General features: G+C 37.3%; 1 protein-coding gene across 1 annotated transcript in view; it reads right to left on the reverse strand.

Annotated features, from left to right (window-relative positions):
* The window catches only part of rbms3 (RNA binding motif, single stranded interacting protein), a 348,159-nt gene that overhangs the window by 248,779 nt on the left and 81,353 nt on the right, over positions 1-18,027 (reverse strand). The window contains exon 4 of the mRNA XM_088928552.1: positions 819-989. Within this exon, the coding sequence (XP_088784678.1) occupies positions 819-989 (171 nt within the window). The remainder of the gene's footprint in view (positions 1-818; positions 990-18,027) is intronic.

Genomic DNA, 18,027 nt, shown 5'->3' on the forward strand with positions numbered 1-18,027 from the left:
GTTGCAGAAATTCATGGTATTCATGCATTCAAAACTTTACAAATGCACTCATCGCACCATGACTGAAAGTTGTCAGGTGACCTGCTGACATTATGCCTACCACTAGAGAAGTCCATTGCCCCTCACTCCCAATTACAAACCCACAAGCAACAAAGATGAGCTATTTTTAAATATCTGTTTACCACTTCCAGAAAGAACATGCTAATTAATTGGAGTGGTTGATTTGCTTATAAATTCCAAAATGAGTTCTAATTATGTTATTATACCCACATAAATCATACCACGCATGATAAGACGTTTTAATGCTTCTGATATATTTATATTCATCTTCACACATTAATGCAATTAATGAAACAGACAGCAGAACAAAGGCAGGCTTGTTTTCAACTCAAGCAGGAAATACCAGCAGTATTTAAATCGGCATAACATTTCTCAAAGGCATCCAGTAAAAGTCACCAAGTAATCAGCAAAAAAAACCAAACAATTTTAATACCACATTGTACTGTATAACTAACTTTGGTATAAAATTATTCCCAACTGTTCTGCGTGAAATTCAAGTTCAAGTAAACATCTATCTTCAGGGGAGCTGAAAACAGAGACGAACAAACAAGCATGTCGCTCACATCTATCAATCGGGGGCGGTGCATCCTGGGATTGCAATGGAGCTATGTGGCACTGGGGTTTTTTCTGTCTGCTATGGTGGTATCGGACCTGAAACATTTGGCAGTGCTGACGTGAGTTTCTGCCCACTGCCAAACCCCCAGCAGGGCAGTGCAAAAGCACAGAAGGCAGCAAGAGAGTGCATGGAGCCTACTCACAGCAGGTTGCCCAGGGCAGCAGGTGTAGCTGCCGTGTGACTGGTAGTGGAGGCTGGCTCGAGGGAAGGGATATGTGTTCCAGGCAGCCTGACTACTGTTCCACTGTGAGGAAAAGCCAGGGCTCATGGTCACTCGCGCTTTACTGTTGTAAGCTCTCACTGCAGCGCTGGCCTATAAAAGGAGAAACAGAAAATCAATGCATCAATACTGGATCAGGAGGGGCGACCCCTCTTCTCCCCTCAGGCAGGAACCTTGAGGTCAGACAACAGGAAGTAACTCCTTGTGACTGCCTTCGCCTCTTCCTACGTTTTGAACTTGAAACCTGCGCTAAAATCAATGACATGTTCTGTTCTTTTCGGAAAGCTCTAACTTTGGATTGATAAGTTCTGACTTGCTAGAAATGCATCTATTGTCATGATAAGATGATCTTATCAAAGTCGTTGTTATGTTTCAAGTAATCCATTTCGAAATGAAGCTGCAATAACCTGAACAAAATGTAGTGCTCCTCATTATTGCTCCTTGTTAAGGTGGAAACAAGTAATATACTGTATCAGCCCTGCTGCTTCAATGGGAGTATCAAAGAAAATTTTCATTCACTGTGAATTTTTCATTTTTATCTTTTCAAAAAAATCGATTTTTTGAATTACAAAATCATTTGAAACTATTCAAATCTGAACAGAAGGTTCACACTGAACACTATTTCTTGAGGATCAGTGCCGCTGATAAACACTGACATACTGACACACATTTCTCAATGAACTGCTTCTTAATCATTTGCAATAAAAATCATGTTACTTGAAATGAAAAGAGTGCTGTGCAACACACAGGGAAATTACAAGGTCTTTCAATAACAGTCTAAAAGCACTGTCCGGATGTACTGTAAAAGAAGCATATAGGAGCAAGCCTAGATAACAATCACTGATTGAGTGGTCTGAGACAATATCCACTGAAGATAAAGTTTGAGAAGTGTCATCCATGATTCTCTGAGAACATAAAAAATGGAAGTTATATTCAAAACAAACTAATTTAGAAGACGCAACGCATAAGGAAGTATTCCAAGCTGAACCTCCAGCAGAGATAAAATATTGGTTACAGTACATATGTGGCTAGTAGCTTTGGGAGGGAGAAGAGATGAGGGCCAACACTGACATAGTTGGACGCCAACTAAAAGTGTGTGTGTTGGGGGGGGGACCTATGTATCTGCCTACGCTCACATCAGGATCGGTGAAGTGGAAGCCGAGATGCTTGCAACACTGGAGCAAATTGGGAGTTCTCAACCGGGGGATTCCTGTGGTGGAAGTGAAGAAGGAAGAAGGACGGAGTGGGCAGGATTAGGGAGAGAGAGGGAAGGGGAAGGGGGACAAAAGTGTCACATTTGCTCAGAGTTTCTGGAAGGCTGGCTGACCTGAAAGCAGAATTACTGGTACAGTATAGTGGGAGCAGAAACACTTGATTTTGGCGTAGGGCTGAGGCTGAATAGGCAAGAAAGCACCAGCAGTCCTGGATAAATGCAATGAAGGTAAGATCCCAGCAGCACCGTACAGTATGAGAAGCTGTTTGGTCTGTGGGAAAGCAAGACGCAGAGTGCTAGAAAAGATGTGTGCAGTGGCACGTTCAGTCAGGGAGCTTTTATACACAGGGAAGTAGAAGTGTGAGACTAACATTTGACCTCTACCCAAATTTCTGTACCTGAACACCATAAGGCACAGATGGGTGTGCCAGAAGAGAGTGTTCTTAGGTCTCCATTCCTGCTATATAGTATGTGAGTTGTAGAGATTGACAATTACTCCAACTTGAGGGAGGTATAGAAAATAAATTGGTTATTCCAAATTGAAGAACACAAAATTACAGTAATAAAGCTTCCATGGCCATCTCAATGCACTTAACAATGTAGCAAGCCAAAGCCAAAATATAGAGAAACAGATACACAAATTAATAAAATAGATTAAACCTAATTAAAAACTAGTGTATAAAAGTAATTTTTAAGATGGGATTTTAAAGTGTTCACTGACTTGCAAAATCTATTAGCTGAGAGATTATTCCACATCCTTGGAGCAACAGAACAGAGTCTTGTTTTGGGCTATAAAGGAAGGATAGAATCCAAAATACATAAACAACATGTTCTGTACGTGCACAGGGAGTAAACAATTTACTCATGCAATAAGGAGCCAAGCCATTCAAGGTTCAAGCTCTTAAAGGTAAAGCAGATTTTTTTTTCTATTTTTATTTTTAAATCAATAGATACAGTGTAAGGAGAGTAGAACAGGAGAGATAAGCTCATGCTTTCTAATATTAATTAAGACCCGGACTAAAGTAATCAAGCCAGAAAATGACAAAAGTATGCATGAGCTTCAAGAAATTTTTTGCATTAGATTTAGAGATATATGAGGCTAAAACCAATGTCGATCAAAAGACAACTTCACATCACTACTAACATGACCAAGTGCAAAGCCTGGATCAAAGATCAAAATTCCTGACCAGAGTACCTGCAGTGATTCCAACACCTTCAATATTTAGAATAATGAATAACATTATTGTGGGCTTGATGAAGAGACACAATCGGCATATCATTACGTTTCAGACTCCAGAATAAAAAAAAACATGTTGCATCCATTTTTAACATTGTGTAAACAGATGTAAGAACGATGCCCAGTTTGAACAAATTGTTTTCTAGCGGTTAGATTCAAACCACAAGAAAGCAGTTCCAGTAATACCAACAACACTCTAATCCATTCAGCAAGATAGTATGATTAACAACATCAAAGGCAGAACTGAGGTCCAGCAAAGAAAAACAGAAAAAAAATGTTCCTCTTTAATTTTTAATTCCACTTTAGAAATGTAACTTTTGCTTGAAGCACCAGAATTCAGGGTCGTGAATCACATCTTCTATTCTTCACTGTTAGGAAGACCAACTCCAAGAACATGAACTAAGTTTAAAGATAATTTAGATAAATTGTTGTTGTATTTCACTGAAAAGAAGATGTGCAATATGTATGTAAATGACGCAACTGTGTTTCATAAAGGCTTGTTCACATACAGAATTTGTCTTTAGGAAATCCAATTGCGTATTACTTTCAGTATACAAATACCGACCGTATTACAAATAACTAAAATAGCTCTGTCAAATACATCCAGCCATCCATTTTCTAAATGGTTCGCCCAATTCAGGGTCACAGGGGAGCCAGAGCCTTTTCTGGTAAGCAACAGGCGCAAGGCAGGGTACACCCTGGACAGGGCACCAGTGTATCACAGGGCACACACTGACATAGACAGATACAGTAACACCAGGGCCAGTTCTCCCAGAAGCCAATTATCATGGCAGTATGTTTTGGACTACGAGAGGAAACAGGAGCACCTGGAGAAACTCATGTGGACACAGGGAGACCATACAGACTCCCAGGAATCGAACCCAGGGCCCCAGTGCTGTGAGGCAGCAATGCTAGCTACTGTACCACCGTGCACCTTCTGTCAAATCGGGTCAGTGGAAATTTCCATTTTAAAATTAGCATGATTCAAAAACATTATTTATTTCTGACAAACAGATGTAAACAGCTCCGGCAATAATGTGAAATTTGTTCCCATTCATTTTAAATTAGTCAGATACCAAGCTGAAGTGGGTCAGAATCATGTAATGGATTATTATTCATATGACTTATATTCTGGCAGCTGTTTCTAATTACAATCACAGGCTACAGGAAAAAAAAAGGTAAAACAGAAGTAAAGGTTTGTGCACGTATTGAAGATCACATATTATAATATAGTCTGTGATGTAGTGTTATATAGCTTTTAGCTTTTCTATAGACAAATTACGACATTTTATAGACAAAACATAATTTTGTTTTTTTTTAAATACCTACATGTGTGTAACAGTCTTTCAGACTTAATAGGATGTGACTAAGTCAGAAAGAAAATGCTTTCTGTTGATCACAGAAACAAACAAGATCAATGACAGCACTGAAAAACACAGATTTGAATCTATACTTTTAAATACACTGCTCTTAGAATTAAATTTGCTTAACAAATAATGGCAGAATGTATAACATAATTGTGAATGTAAACGTACAGGTGCAGTAGTACTGCAGAATGTCGTGCAAACATCAAGAAAAGGAGAAGCTGCTGTAGCCGAAACCAACCTTACTACACTGATGCTAACATTTTTAAACGGGTTCAGCTTCTTTAATTTCTGTGCTACAAAACATTTCAAACCAACCGCTAATTATTAATTAACATATTGTTTAAGCCAGAGTGATCTCCAGGTAAAATTGTTAGAAGCTGCTAAGTAAATGCAAGATGACATTTTAAATTGTGTTGTTCTGTGTTTTTATGCATCTTTCAATGGTAACCAAAACAGCTCACCATTAAACAGTTCGTATTTTTATCCATTCTCGTTTGTGCACTTCAGTGCCGCCTTTGAAATTGTTAATCCTACTATCTTAATGAATAGATTAGAACTGGTTATTAGCAGCACTGAAGTGCTTTCTCATTGTGCAATGTTTATCTAACTCCTAAAAATAATTTTTAACATTGTTCCTCCTAACTACAAAGTTGGTTACATTGGTGTCCCTCAAGGCTTCATGCTTGGTGGTGGTTTTTTTTTTAATTTGATATCAAATCATATGGTGTGACTGTCCAGGACATGCTGATCCTTGTTAAGTTTGTGGACAATCTAGTTCAATTCTTGTTGGCACTGTTCTGGGTCTTCAGAAAGTAATCTTCTAGACCAGTGGTGTCACATCCTTTAAAACATCCTCTTTTTTTTTTTACCACATTTTGTTCTTTAACTACTTTAGTCCACTTTTACTAAGAACTAAGAAATAAATAAATACCTGCTTGTGATTCATAATACAGTACAAATAGGACTGAAAAATAGTCTCACCTGATTAATTACCTGTCACAAAATAGGAAAGGTCACTGTATTATTAGAAGGTCAGTTGGCAACCCAGGAATGTTTATAGGATATGAGAGTGAATAAGCTACATTATTTCTTTTGAAATCCATTTTGATCTGAAAACCATTATTTTGCAGTGCGAAAATGGACTGTGAACACTTGCCAAGCTCTTCTTTATTCTCTAAAAACATCAAATTCAAGTACTCCATTATTTTTTGGTAGAAAAGTAAGAAAATAATGACAAATAATCAAATAAATTGATCAATCAAAATCAATAATTAATAATAATGGCCATTTAGAAGTACAGTATATAGTCTATAATTATATATGATTGTTTATGCATACAGCAACCTTAAAATCTTTACAGTATGTGTCTGACAGAAAGATGCAAAGGTAACAGTCTGGAATTTCAGCCATTCTGAAAGCAACATCACAATAGGAAACTTAGCAGGGCAGCTCCAGTACATGTTAATTTAAATGGACAGTAGCATGGCAGATCGTGAAAACCAAAGTCATCATCACACAAGCTCCTGGGAAGCAACTTTGATTCCTTCTTCTTGGAATCCACATTTTAGCACAAGAAACGCATTTCGGGGATTTTCAGCAGAGATTATCACATATCAATTCATTTCTTCCTGGTTTCTAATATTTCTCCTGTACATCCACTAAGAAATGAAATACGCATACAAATACTTTGAAAATAAATGAATATACAGTAGAACACAGAAGACGAAGTGATTTGAAAGCACAAACCACGTGCTTAACAATTAAAACAGATGGTGCTGTTTGATTTTATTTAAAACCTTGTTTCATTTGGATGACCTTAAGACTGAAGGATGTCAAAATAATGAGGAATCGTGAGGCTATTCAGGGATAAACAACAAAAGCCCACTAGGAAAGTGCCACCATGAGCCAGAATTTGTTATTTTTTTTTACAACAGAAATGTTTAATGGCAAACTATAATAAAAAATGTTTTATACAGATAAAGGATACACACTTTTGAGAATACTGTATATTCTGCATACTGTACACTGGTTGTGCAATTCAAAACAACAGTCAACAAATCACCTGTGGCCTTACACTTAGCAACAGCGAAGAAAAACTAATAGATCCTAATAAGTTAATAGACTGATAGCGGTGTTATTGTCACGGATGTCAGAAAGGACAGCTGTCTACTAGCTGTAGAGGGCGTGACAGTACCCCCCTCCCCCTTCACGGGGGGCTCCTGATGCCCAAAAAACAAAAGAGCTGCACAGTACTGGGGGGGAGGAAAAACCTCATTTAACTGAAAGGAAACCTCTGGGAGTCCATGGCTGAGAGCTACCCCCTCCTCCAGGGTAAAAACCTTTATTGAGTAGAGGAAGGGGAGGCCAGGCAGGGCTCCGGGGAGACAGTTATAACACTGTAGTTTATTTTTAAGTTTATTTTGTAGTCTGACATATTGAACAAGCTTAGCAAAGTTGGGCCCATCACTGGAATGGGAAACCTGTAATGATGAAGACAATGGTGTGGATGGACCAGTCTTTTTTTTGGGTGTGGATGGACCAGTACTGTAGGTGGCATGATTCAATGTGGTTCAGTATAAAATAATAATAATAATAATAATAATAATAATAATAATACACGTTAGGAGACAGCACCACTAACCACATGAGGTTAGAGATGCAGTGGAAGATGCAAGGAGCAGATACGGACACAAATTTAATGGAAAACCTTTCTGAAGAAAAGAGTTTTGAGTCAGGATTTGAAAGGGCTCAGGGAAGGCCACTCTCTGATATCCTTGGGGAAAGAATTCCAGAGCTCTGGGGTGCAGCAGGAGAAGGTCCTGTCACCCACAGCATGTAAATGAGCTTGGGGACAGACAGGACCCCAGAATCCAGCAACATTGGAATAACCCACTGCCACAATACAGTGATAGGGAACACTGCCCTGAAGGAAGTAGCACCTTAATCCATGGTCTGACTGCCTGGTCATTAAAGATCCAATAGCACTATTTCTAAAAATACAGGTGTTACCTGGTGTTGTGGCTAATTTCCACACTGCGCTAGCACATTCTGACCTCTGAGTACTGCCTAAATCCTTACCCAGATTACTGAAAGCAAACAAAATACCATAGGAGAAAAGAATAAAAAGATTTAAAAAGCTTAGAAAATGAATATATACCTGATAAAGGGATCAATTGTTAACATTTTATAAAAGTTAACTGAGCACCAGCATAACTTGTGTTCCATATTTATTAATGATGAGAAGCTTCTTTAGACTGGATTAAAAATGTTGTCTGGGTGTTACCCAATGGTAAAACATCCCCAGGAAATCATATTCCTTTTCTTAGGAATGCTCTCTGAATGTTTTATGAACCGTTTTACATTCGCTGAGTACCGTCTCTGTTGCAAAATCAACATTGATGTTCACATTGTATGAATGCCTTTATTAGTGTGCCAGAACACTGGCTTTGGAATGCAAGCCATGCAGGATAGGGTTTCTTCATATGATATGACTGAGACTGAGACTGCTGCTGTTTCCTTGGTCTGTCATTGGAAAGTCAAAGCCCAGTCCCCACCCAGCTGCCTTCAGTGCCTCTCATTTCCACAGGACATGCTTGGCAACACGACACAGAGCTTGATCTGCTAAGCAGTGAAACGCTCTGTTATAGTATTTCATATTAGAGGAGTGCTGTGTATTCTCCCTACCCTTACCATTTGCTAAGGCATTCAGTGGAAGGGTAAAACCTTAGCAATCTAATTCACAGCAATTTACAAGGAAATATAAACCACCTTACTAGGTTCCTGAGACTAAAATAACATTAAAAATATTTTATTTTCAATATTATTACATTACACTATAAAACCATGTCTTTAAGCCATGAACACTGCACTTGACTCTAAAATGAACTACAGAGGACATGTGGCCTATTAACAACAGAATAATGGATCTTTGACATCTGCCCAGATTTACAGTAAATCCAGACAAGGGTTAAATTATTAATAGGTGAAACACTACAAATGGCAATCTAAGCATATTTCAAATAAATCAGATCAATTTGCTGTTAAACAGAGTGGAGGCTTTCAATCAAGCTTCAAACTAGAATACACAGGACTGAAACTATACAGGGAATAGCGAAAATGTACAGTAAAGGTGTCAACAACCATATTTCGTTTTCTCATAATGGGTACAGTATGTCAATAATAATATATTAGAGAACTGAATTTAACATTTTCTCATGCTTTTTAATAAAAATCTAATTGAGTATTCTGCAGATCCATAGAACCTACAAATCTACCAAACCTTCCGAATACCTTAAAGAACGTTTTTTAAGAGACCCATGTAATTATTCAGCACCATCAGGCCAGTGGTGAAGAACTAAAGCACATGACCCACTCTCAAATGTTAATATGAAATGTGCGCCTTGTTAATTCATAAGATCATAAATACTGTAAATTTAATTATACAGTTACAAATGAGAGGAGGACATTCAACCAATCTCACTTGTTTGATTTTTTTATCTGAGTAGCTCATTGATCCAAGGATCTCATCCAGCTGTTTCTTGAATGAAGCTCAGGTATCTGCTTCAACAAAATGACTTTGTATTGTATGTTGTTCCATACTCCTGACCCACTGCAAAAAGAAAGTCCTGCTGTTTCCAGTTTCCATAGCGGGAATATCTTTATTGTAGTTTGAAGACGTAAATTGTACACTGCATTCTGAGTGAGTGCTTACAAGTGTAATGCACAGTTGTAATTTCTGGATTTAAATTATACAATTCTTATTGTTTCAAATGGATTTATTAAACTGCACTTACTGTAAGTGACTTGACTCTAACATTATTAGTGTCAGGTGAATGTCATCTTCTCTTGTTTGTATGCAGGGTTCTTTCCACACAAATGAAGCCAGATGTACCAATTCTACAGAAAGCTTGTGAGTGTCTTGTTCCAGGCCAAAAATTACTAGTACCACCGTTTATCCCAGATCTCAAAAGATAAGCAAGGTAAACCCCAAAGAAAACCAGGCTGCGGTTGGTGGACAAAACCGATGTCAGTCTTGCCTCTGGACCAGAATTACTAATACCAATGCTCCACTCTGGTAACCAGGGACACTGTGCCAAAGAAGGTGTTTCCTTCATACTGTATGAGACCATCCTAATCCTAAAAGCGAACCCTAAATGCTTCAGGATTCCTGAAGATGCAATACTCTAGAAAAATTCATTTCCTTTTTCAACCTTAGACAAAAATGAAATTTCTTTAAAAAAAACAGTTTGTCTGCTGTCAGGATAATGAAGATAGTCAACCAGCACACATTCTAAGCAAACAATTTCCAAAAATACACTTTATCTTATTCATTTGTTATGTTATTAGTATTACTCAGAGAGCAGGATTTCCCCCTTACTGTACATGAACAATTACACACTGAACTCCTCAATCGCAAGAGGAATAAGGAAAATAATATCAATAAAGTAATCTATACTACCGCAAATCTGTGTTTTTCCACATACTGTATGCAACTAAAGTGATGTGCAATTTGAAGAAAAAAGAAATTTCAACATATTTCTATCCTATAAAAGAGACTGTCATATATTTACAATAAGTCTTGTTTCTTCCCGATATCTTTGGAGCAGTGAAATATGTGTGCATTACTCTTCTATGAAGGAAAGGAACAGCTGTCTACAGAAAAGCACCCAGGCATATCCGTTAAAAAGTTCACTCTTAAACATCCCTTAGAAGATTTACTTGATACAAAAATCAAGTAAAAATTGTTAGATTCCACACAGATGTTCAACACACTTTTTACAGTTGCAATTATACACATATGTTAAAGTATCAAGAATTACACATCTAGACATCTACAGTAAATTTTACAAATTTGTCAAAATGGCTGTTTCTTGGATAAATGAGTCACCCAAATATTGCTTTGGTACCGTAGTTGTCATCGAAAAACCACGCTGCATAATGTTCCATTTGGCATCTCATGAAAGATGTGAGTCACATTACTCATATCCTGATTGATTCACATCCTGAAATTGCAGCGTGAAATTGCTCAACACATGGATTCCCTTCATTTTCCCCTTACAAAATCACCTTGCAGATGGTCTGTCTTTAAAAGTTAATGCCATTAACTGTGAAGATCTTTACAATTCTGCACAATGAAATCCTTTGCAAACGAAGCAAACATGATCTTTGTATGCTTCTGTGTAAGCTCTCTTAGACTGGTTCTCTCTGGTTTTGCAACTCATTATCTGATCCAGAGTCAAGCAAAATAAACCAAGATCCAACTGAGCAGGAGCCTCTGCTTCCTGGTTTTTAACTGTCACCTGACCAATCACCTTCCCTGAACTGGTCAGGTGACTGAGGACAGCAGCATTCTGGGGAATGTAGTTCACACAAGGATTTCCATTTTGCCTGAACCTACGACCCTCTTACAGATGGTAGTGGATGACACAGTAGGTGGTAATAAGTTAATTACCTAATTGGTGAAAGATTAAGAAATCACATTCTCTCTGGGGGTAATTAGCAGAACATGTGGTATGTATGGGGCATCACAGCGCCAGCTGGTAGTTTGGTATTTGAAAGGAGTCTGCTGAAGAGACTACAAAAAGCCTCCTACACTGTGCAGTGTCACCATCATGGGTTTTTATATGTTCAGATCCCATGAGCCATTTTATTTAAGGATGTGGTCAGTCGCAATGATGAACAGAAGCACCATTTGGATACTTTTTTTTTTGTCTGTGTCTGAATTCAGTTAGGAAGACTCTGAAATCTACTGCCACTCTTTCAGAAATATGTAGAGTCTTGAATGTGCAGTTTCCTAAGTCACCCTAACAGAAACCAAAATCTTTCACACTTGTATAAATGGGTTTGCACTGCACGTATGTTGCATTTAGAAGATTGGGTAAAAATCATACCTAACCTTTTAACTGTTGAAGAAAAAATGCCAAGAAAAGAAATGCCAGGATGCATTTCAATGCTATTTTAATCTGTGACTGGAAGAGGAACTTTCAATTTCAAGAATCTTGACTTGGAAACTGGATAAAAGAACAAAGGTCAAAGCTCAGCAACTGCTGCCAAACCACACTTTCCTATCTGTTATCTGTCCTTTCTAAATATTTTCATTGGCAGGACAAATGTTTACCCATTAATTGATCTAAATCCAAAAGTTTTACGATGAAACTGAAGGGATATGAATCAAAGGGATAAAATTCTCAGTTATTTAACTGCTGGAATACTACGTAAGGCTCTAAACTAATTAGCAATGGTGTAAAAGCACTTTGACATTTTTTGTCTCTTGAGGAAAAGTATAAACCTGATTTGTAGGTTCAACATAAGACTGGAAAGTGTTTTCAAATTTTGTACTTCCCAGCTGTTAAACCAATAGGAAAATAAGATTTAAAATGTAACTATTAACTAATAATATGCTCAAATTCAGAATTCATGAACACAGCTCTCAAACAGAAGAACAGAGGCAAGGATGTTCGTCTTGTTACAACATGCATAATCTGCTTTGTAAAAAGAAATCTTAAAGATAGTACAGAGAAATTGATCCCCTTCTAAAAAGACTTTTCCTAGGTAGAAAACATTGTTAATATTCCCCACTGCTTTTAATTTTTTTATTTAAAAATAAATATTCCCCACTCTTACGAAAACACCTGATTACCTTTTAGATCAAAAGGGATCAGAGAAATTGATGTAATTGTTGAATTATATGGACATTACTGGAAAGGTAAAAGACCAAGAAAATGGTTACTGAAATACAACAACCAACGCTTTAATCTTTTACTCAATGATTATGCTTAATGGCACAAATCTGACATTATTTAGCCTCTCTTCTTTGGGGACATTTCTATGCAATGATATTGAATAATTACTCATTTTAAAGGTGCAGCTTCAGCACTGTTACATATGTTGTCAAATATGTTACTTTTTATGATCAAAAATGTAACATCTTGAGAACAATGTGCCTAGACAGCCAGAAAACAAAACCTTTTCTGTGCTATAGTTTACAAAGTAACCAAAAAGCATTGTTCTTTTTCATCTAACCTTGCTTATTTGATTCATGCCACATTTTTGTCCATAGAAGAAACAGCGAGAATTTATTTTCAAACCCATGAATCCCCCCATTTAAAAGTATTCTGTACATCGTAGAGCCCCTTGTACTTTAGACAACAGCAGACCAGGTACAGTATATCAGAAGAAGACAAACAGGAGTAGGGGATCACATAAAACCTCAGACATTCGGAGCTCTAGACAATGGAATGCATGACACTACAGATTCCAGAAAAGTCAATGGGTGTTCCATGCATTTAAACAAGCTTGTACTGTATATGTTCAAAAATTAAACAAGAAAAACATTTGGTGTTGCATAAGAAATTGCTATACAAAATAAATCAATGTTAATTGAAACAAATTATTATTCCTGTTTTTTTTACAGTGTATTGTGTCTTGGAAACTAATTTCAATGGATATATCTATGGAAAGGGCAAGGATAATAAGCTTTTTTGTGTTACAGAAACCTGTGACGCATTTTGAAGCATTGAATTTCAATCATAGCTGTTCAGTCACAGGTACTTAGGAGATGCCTGTTTAATGAATTATGTATCCTAGCCTGCTACCAGAGATAATGAAGTTTGCAGAGGATTGCATACTGTACTGCAAATAAAGATTAACCAGCTATCCAAACAGACAAATACAGATAGCACTGTGACAGTAAATATTAGGTAAATTGAATTAATATTTTAGGAATATTCAGAGCAGTACATAAATACAGATCTCCTATGAGGTAAAACACAAAGGACAGTGTTATCCACTGTCAGAAGTGTACAGTAGGTATCCAAACCCTTTCAATATTCTGGTCATAAGGATAAAATACACATAGAAAAATGTGCTTGATATCCAGATGCTTTTAATGCCCTTTTCTACCTTAAAATTACATTATTCACATAAACCTTTTTAGAAAAGTGATTTTTCAAAATCAAAACGGCTAAATAATGTTGTTTGTGAATTTCATGTGATTATTTTAACATGGGGTTTTACTTACTTGGTTCAGTATTGTTTGACAATCTAACATTAAAAAACATGTTTTCACAAAATATTCAAGCAGACATTTGTCATTTAAGTTTTAAAAATACATAGTGCACAAAATAGCAACTTCAAATATAACTCCATTTATACTTTAACTGCAAATGGTTTAGTTTTATATTCAATGATTAGATTCTATGTAGTAGAAAGTTAAAAAAGTGAAAATGTTAAGCCTATATTTATTTTCAGAACCTAAAAGCAATTATTGAATGTTTCTGACCTATCAAATGATGATCTTAATTGGAATCCCAAACCAGCAATGAGATGGCCCCATGTTCAGCCAAACATAACAGAGCTAATTTAAAACAAACATTACTCATTTTGGAAATCTGATAAGACCCCACGTCTTCACATACAAGTTTTTCCAATTATTTTATTTCTTTTTACTTTCGTACAACAGACAACCCTATCTGTGTGTCTCTTTCAAGCGCATCTGAGTTAACTGCAACAAATTAATTACTTAATTCATTTAGGACGGATGTACTTTTTAAAATGTTAAATGTTATTTTCAGGCTGGAGTCTGGACAAGTGCTGAAACTTGTTGGTGTGTCTACTACTGTACATACTGTACTACTGGGCCTTGAATGACAGCGACAAGGACCTTAAAGAAAACAGAGAGCTTCTGCTTTCAAACTAGAGTAAAATATCAAGGTAAACTGACCACAATTTTGTTGTACATATTTACAGTCTTTTTGGCTACCAGGGGAACTACAGTAGGTAGCCTTGAGTGCATCAAAATGTTTTTGGATTTTTTTTGGGGGGGTGGGGGGGATAGCATGATGAGAGAGAAAAGGAAAAAACAACATTAGTGGTACAGTCTACAATCTATCAGACGAGTTCAGAGTCAGACATTGATTTATTTCCCAGGCATGCTTACTCGCTTCTTTTCAAGGATCTAACTGGGGACAGAAACACTGCAAAGTGGAGCAGGATGGAAGGTTTCACTGCTGACGAACAGTGCAGGTTACAGCAGCAGACACCTTTTACATTATTTTTAGCTTATTGGAAGGTTACTATGAAACCTGCTTGCAAGGCAGTTCAATTTTGCAACTCGGCTATTGTGTTCAGAAATATTACAATTATCAGGACAAGCAGAAGTTTGTGTACTTCATTATTCTAGATATAACAGGCACACTATATTCTCCTATATTACCATGTGCTAATCTAACTGATAACAGGCTGTTTCTGAATTGCTGATGAATTAGAATCAGATACTTATATATTGGTAATTGTGTTTTTTCAGACCAGCTTAATGATGAAAAATAATTTCTGTTCTTTCCAATAACCTGTCCAACAGATTTTCAGGAAATAGTCTCTCAGGAATGACAGGTCCCTTGGTTTTCAGCTTACTGCACAGAATGAAGAGAAAGAAGTATCACGTTAAGCCTCTTAACACAGCATGTCATTTCCATACCTCCACTTTCTAACTGCTTCTTCCAATTCAGGGTCATGGAGGGAGCCGGAGGCTATCCCAGCAAGCAAAGGGTATAAGGCAGGGTACACCCTGGACAGGACGCCAGTCCATCACACACACTCATACCAGGGACAGGTTTCCCAGAAGCCAACTAACCTACCTATATGTTTTAGGACTGTGGGAGGAAGCCAGAGCACCTGGACAAAATCCACACGAACACAGAGAATACACAAACTCCACACAGGCAACAACCCAGGTCTGGAATTGAACACATGGCCCTAGTGCTGCAGAACAGCAACGCTACCCACCACACCCCCCAACACATCCTTCGATTCTGACCCAATCATCACATGTATCCTGTGGGATCGACAAATGACATAAAGACATAAACATGTGAACGTGTTCACTTAATGAATACATAATGAATAAATGAGCGAATGGTTAAGTAACTGCAAAATTCCCTTGTCTGTATACAGTGGGTCTCTTGCTATTGTACTGGTTTGTTTCGTGAACAACATGTATATTTTTATCCAAACAATAAAACAAAATGAAAAAATAAAATTATCCCTACCCCCCCTCACCCTCCCCTCTTTGGGGTACACCCCTCCAGGATTCCACCAATGAACCCCTAAAATACAGTCAAACGGCTTCAATGAAACCCCTATGCAACTGGGCTTGGACTGCACTCCAATTCCCCAACCCCTCCTGCCCAACTGGCATCCTGCATCCTATTATACTGTGCAGTTTACTGAAAAAGATTAGGTTGTCTGTTAGTCATAAAAGACATGGATATAAACCAGACTGTCAAAAACGGTCAATGTTGTAAGTTCTACGGAACGTGTGTATGTGTGTGTTGTAAAGCAGATGTCTTTTTCAATTAAGAAGTGCAGTGAAATGTGTACCATGACATAAATCTGGGATGGCACAGCCCAAATTTTCCTTGTGCCTATTTCAAACTTGGGCAAAAGCTCCTGGTCTGTGCAGTGGCTTGACTTTAAAGAACATGCACTTTATTCAGTTTGGAATAGTTTTGTGTGACCATAGCTTTCTACTTGTTCTATAATGGAATCCAGTTTAAACAAAAAATATAAAATAGTTATTTTACTGTACATCAGTACCATCTTCACATTATTGTCTGCCTGACATGAGCACAGACAAATTCACTGGTAACATATCAAAGCTTTATACATCTAGCAGACATTATGCGATTAAATCCTAAGCCAGATCACTATGTATACAGTAAATGATTTACAAAATCCTGACAAAATAAGTCTAGTGATGTTCTCTGTATGTGCTACTGTGAATTAAAAACAATTACATTTACACACAGTTTTAGTATAAACTCAGAATGAGTGCATGCATATTCTGAAAAATCTCCCAGGTGTCTATGAAGCTTTTAAAAAGTGAAAATACATATTTAAAAAACAAATAAAGTCAACAATAATGGCTACGATGCCTGGAGCTGCACAGCTCTCTACAATTATATCAGCATTAGACAGCCACTTCAAAAATATATCTTCTTCATAATTCCTTCCTCCATCTGTGTTTATGGCCTACTTCATAATCTGAAAGAAATGGTTAAAAAGCCACTGATCTTGAAAGATTTTTGCTTTGATTCAAAGCGGTCAATTTTTTTAAATTCATCAGCATGCGAGCAGGAGGGCTAAACAAGCCATCACTTGATTTAGAAGCCCAGGACGGTGCTGATTTGATCCGATCCTTGAAGGATCGACAAGCAGTGTTCCTCCTGAGCTGTGTAGGGATAATAGCCCCCGACTGCACAAACACGACACAAGATGCAGCACTGCACAGACCTGATACTGTCCCAAATTATTATGAACAGCTTATCAGCACTTCCTTTGTAAGCACTCAACAAATTGGAGAAGATACAGCTCAAGCCGCATGAAGAAATCTCCAGAATGTCTCACACCGCTGAAAGTGTATTGTGCACGCACATTCTAAAATCATATCCTTATTCTGTTTTAAAAATGCTACAGGATAATTACATCGAAATGGCTTTGACTCATCGGCCATTCCATGTAATTGTCTCTAAACCTGCTTTGTACTTGAGAAATCAAGAAAAGAATCAAAACCTGTGTCAATTTCTAGCATTATTCGTCACAAAAAAGCCACATACTGTATAAAAGAAAAGAAATTCATGGATTATTTCATTGTAATGTAGATGGAACACAATTTCTATATAATAGACTAATGTGCATTCCTGTTTCTGATTTACAGCACCTATTCGTTAACTTTCTGAACAAAACAAAAGCACCTGACAAACTACAGTCTCCTACGGTATATAGTAACTTAACATCAGCATCATGGATTAAAGTTTTTTATCCTTTACAAATAGGTCCAGTGTTTTCTTCCCTGTGCATCTTCTAAACTTGTTAGCAATACATGTTTTGACCTTAAGGTACTGTATAAATAATAAATTACAAATATACAAAAACAAAGAATAAATCAATAAAAAACCCTAGTATTGGCAATAAAAAATGATTCAGGGTGTTAATCCGCCTTGTTCTTTAAACTGTAAATTGATTTAGGAATACCATTTTAATATTATAATAAAACAGGTGCTATCCACCACAAAGACAGTTTGACATGTTATCTGCTCCTCTGTACAACCCAATATTCCCCACTGAGGAACCGTGGGACTACCGAGCAGTGCCTTGGAGAGCCTGGCATCCCTAAGTAGATCCAGCTGTTGTAACCTGTATAATTCTTCTGGAATTCTGTAGCTAGGATTTAGTTTAGTCAGTGTGCTGGCACTAAGACTGTAGCAACCCTTTTGTGGGTGGAAAGCATACTCAGATTTCTGTTATGGTATCCCAAAA

Source organism: Atractosteus spatula, chromosome 12, assembly GCF_055471065.1.
Source record: "Atractosteus spatula isolate fAtrSpa1 chromosome 12, fAtrSpa1.hap1, whole genome shotgun sequence".
In the NCBI taxonomy this organism is placed as follows: domain Eukaryota; kingdom Metazoa; phylum Chordata; class Actinopteri; order Semionotiformes; family Lepisosteidae; genus Atractosteus; species Atractosteus spatula.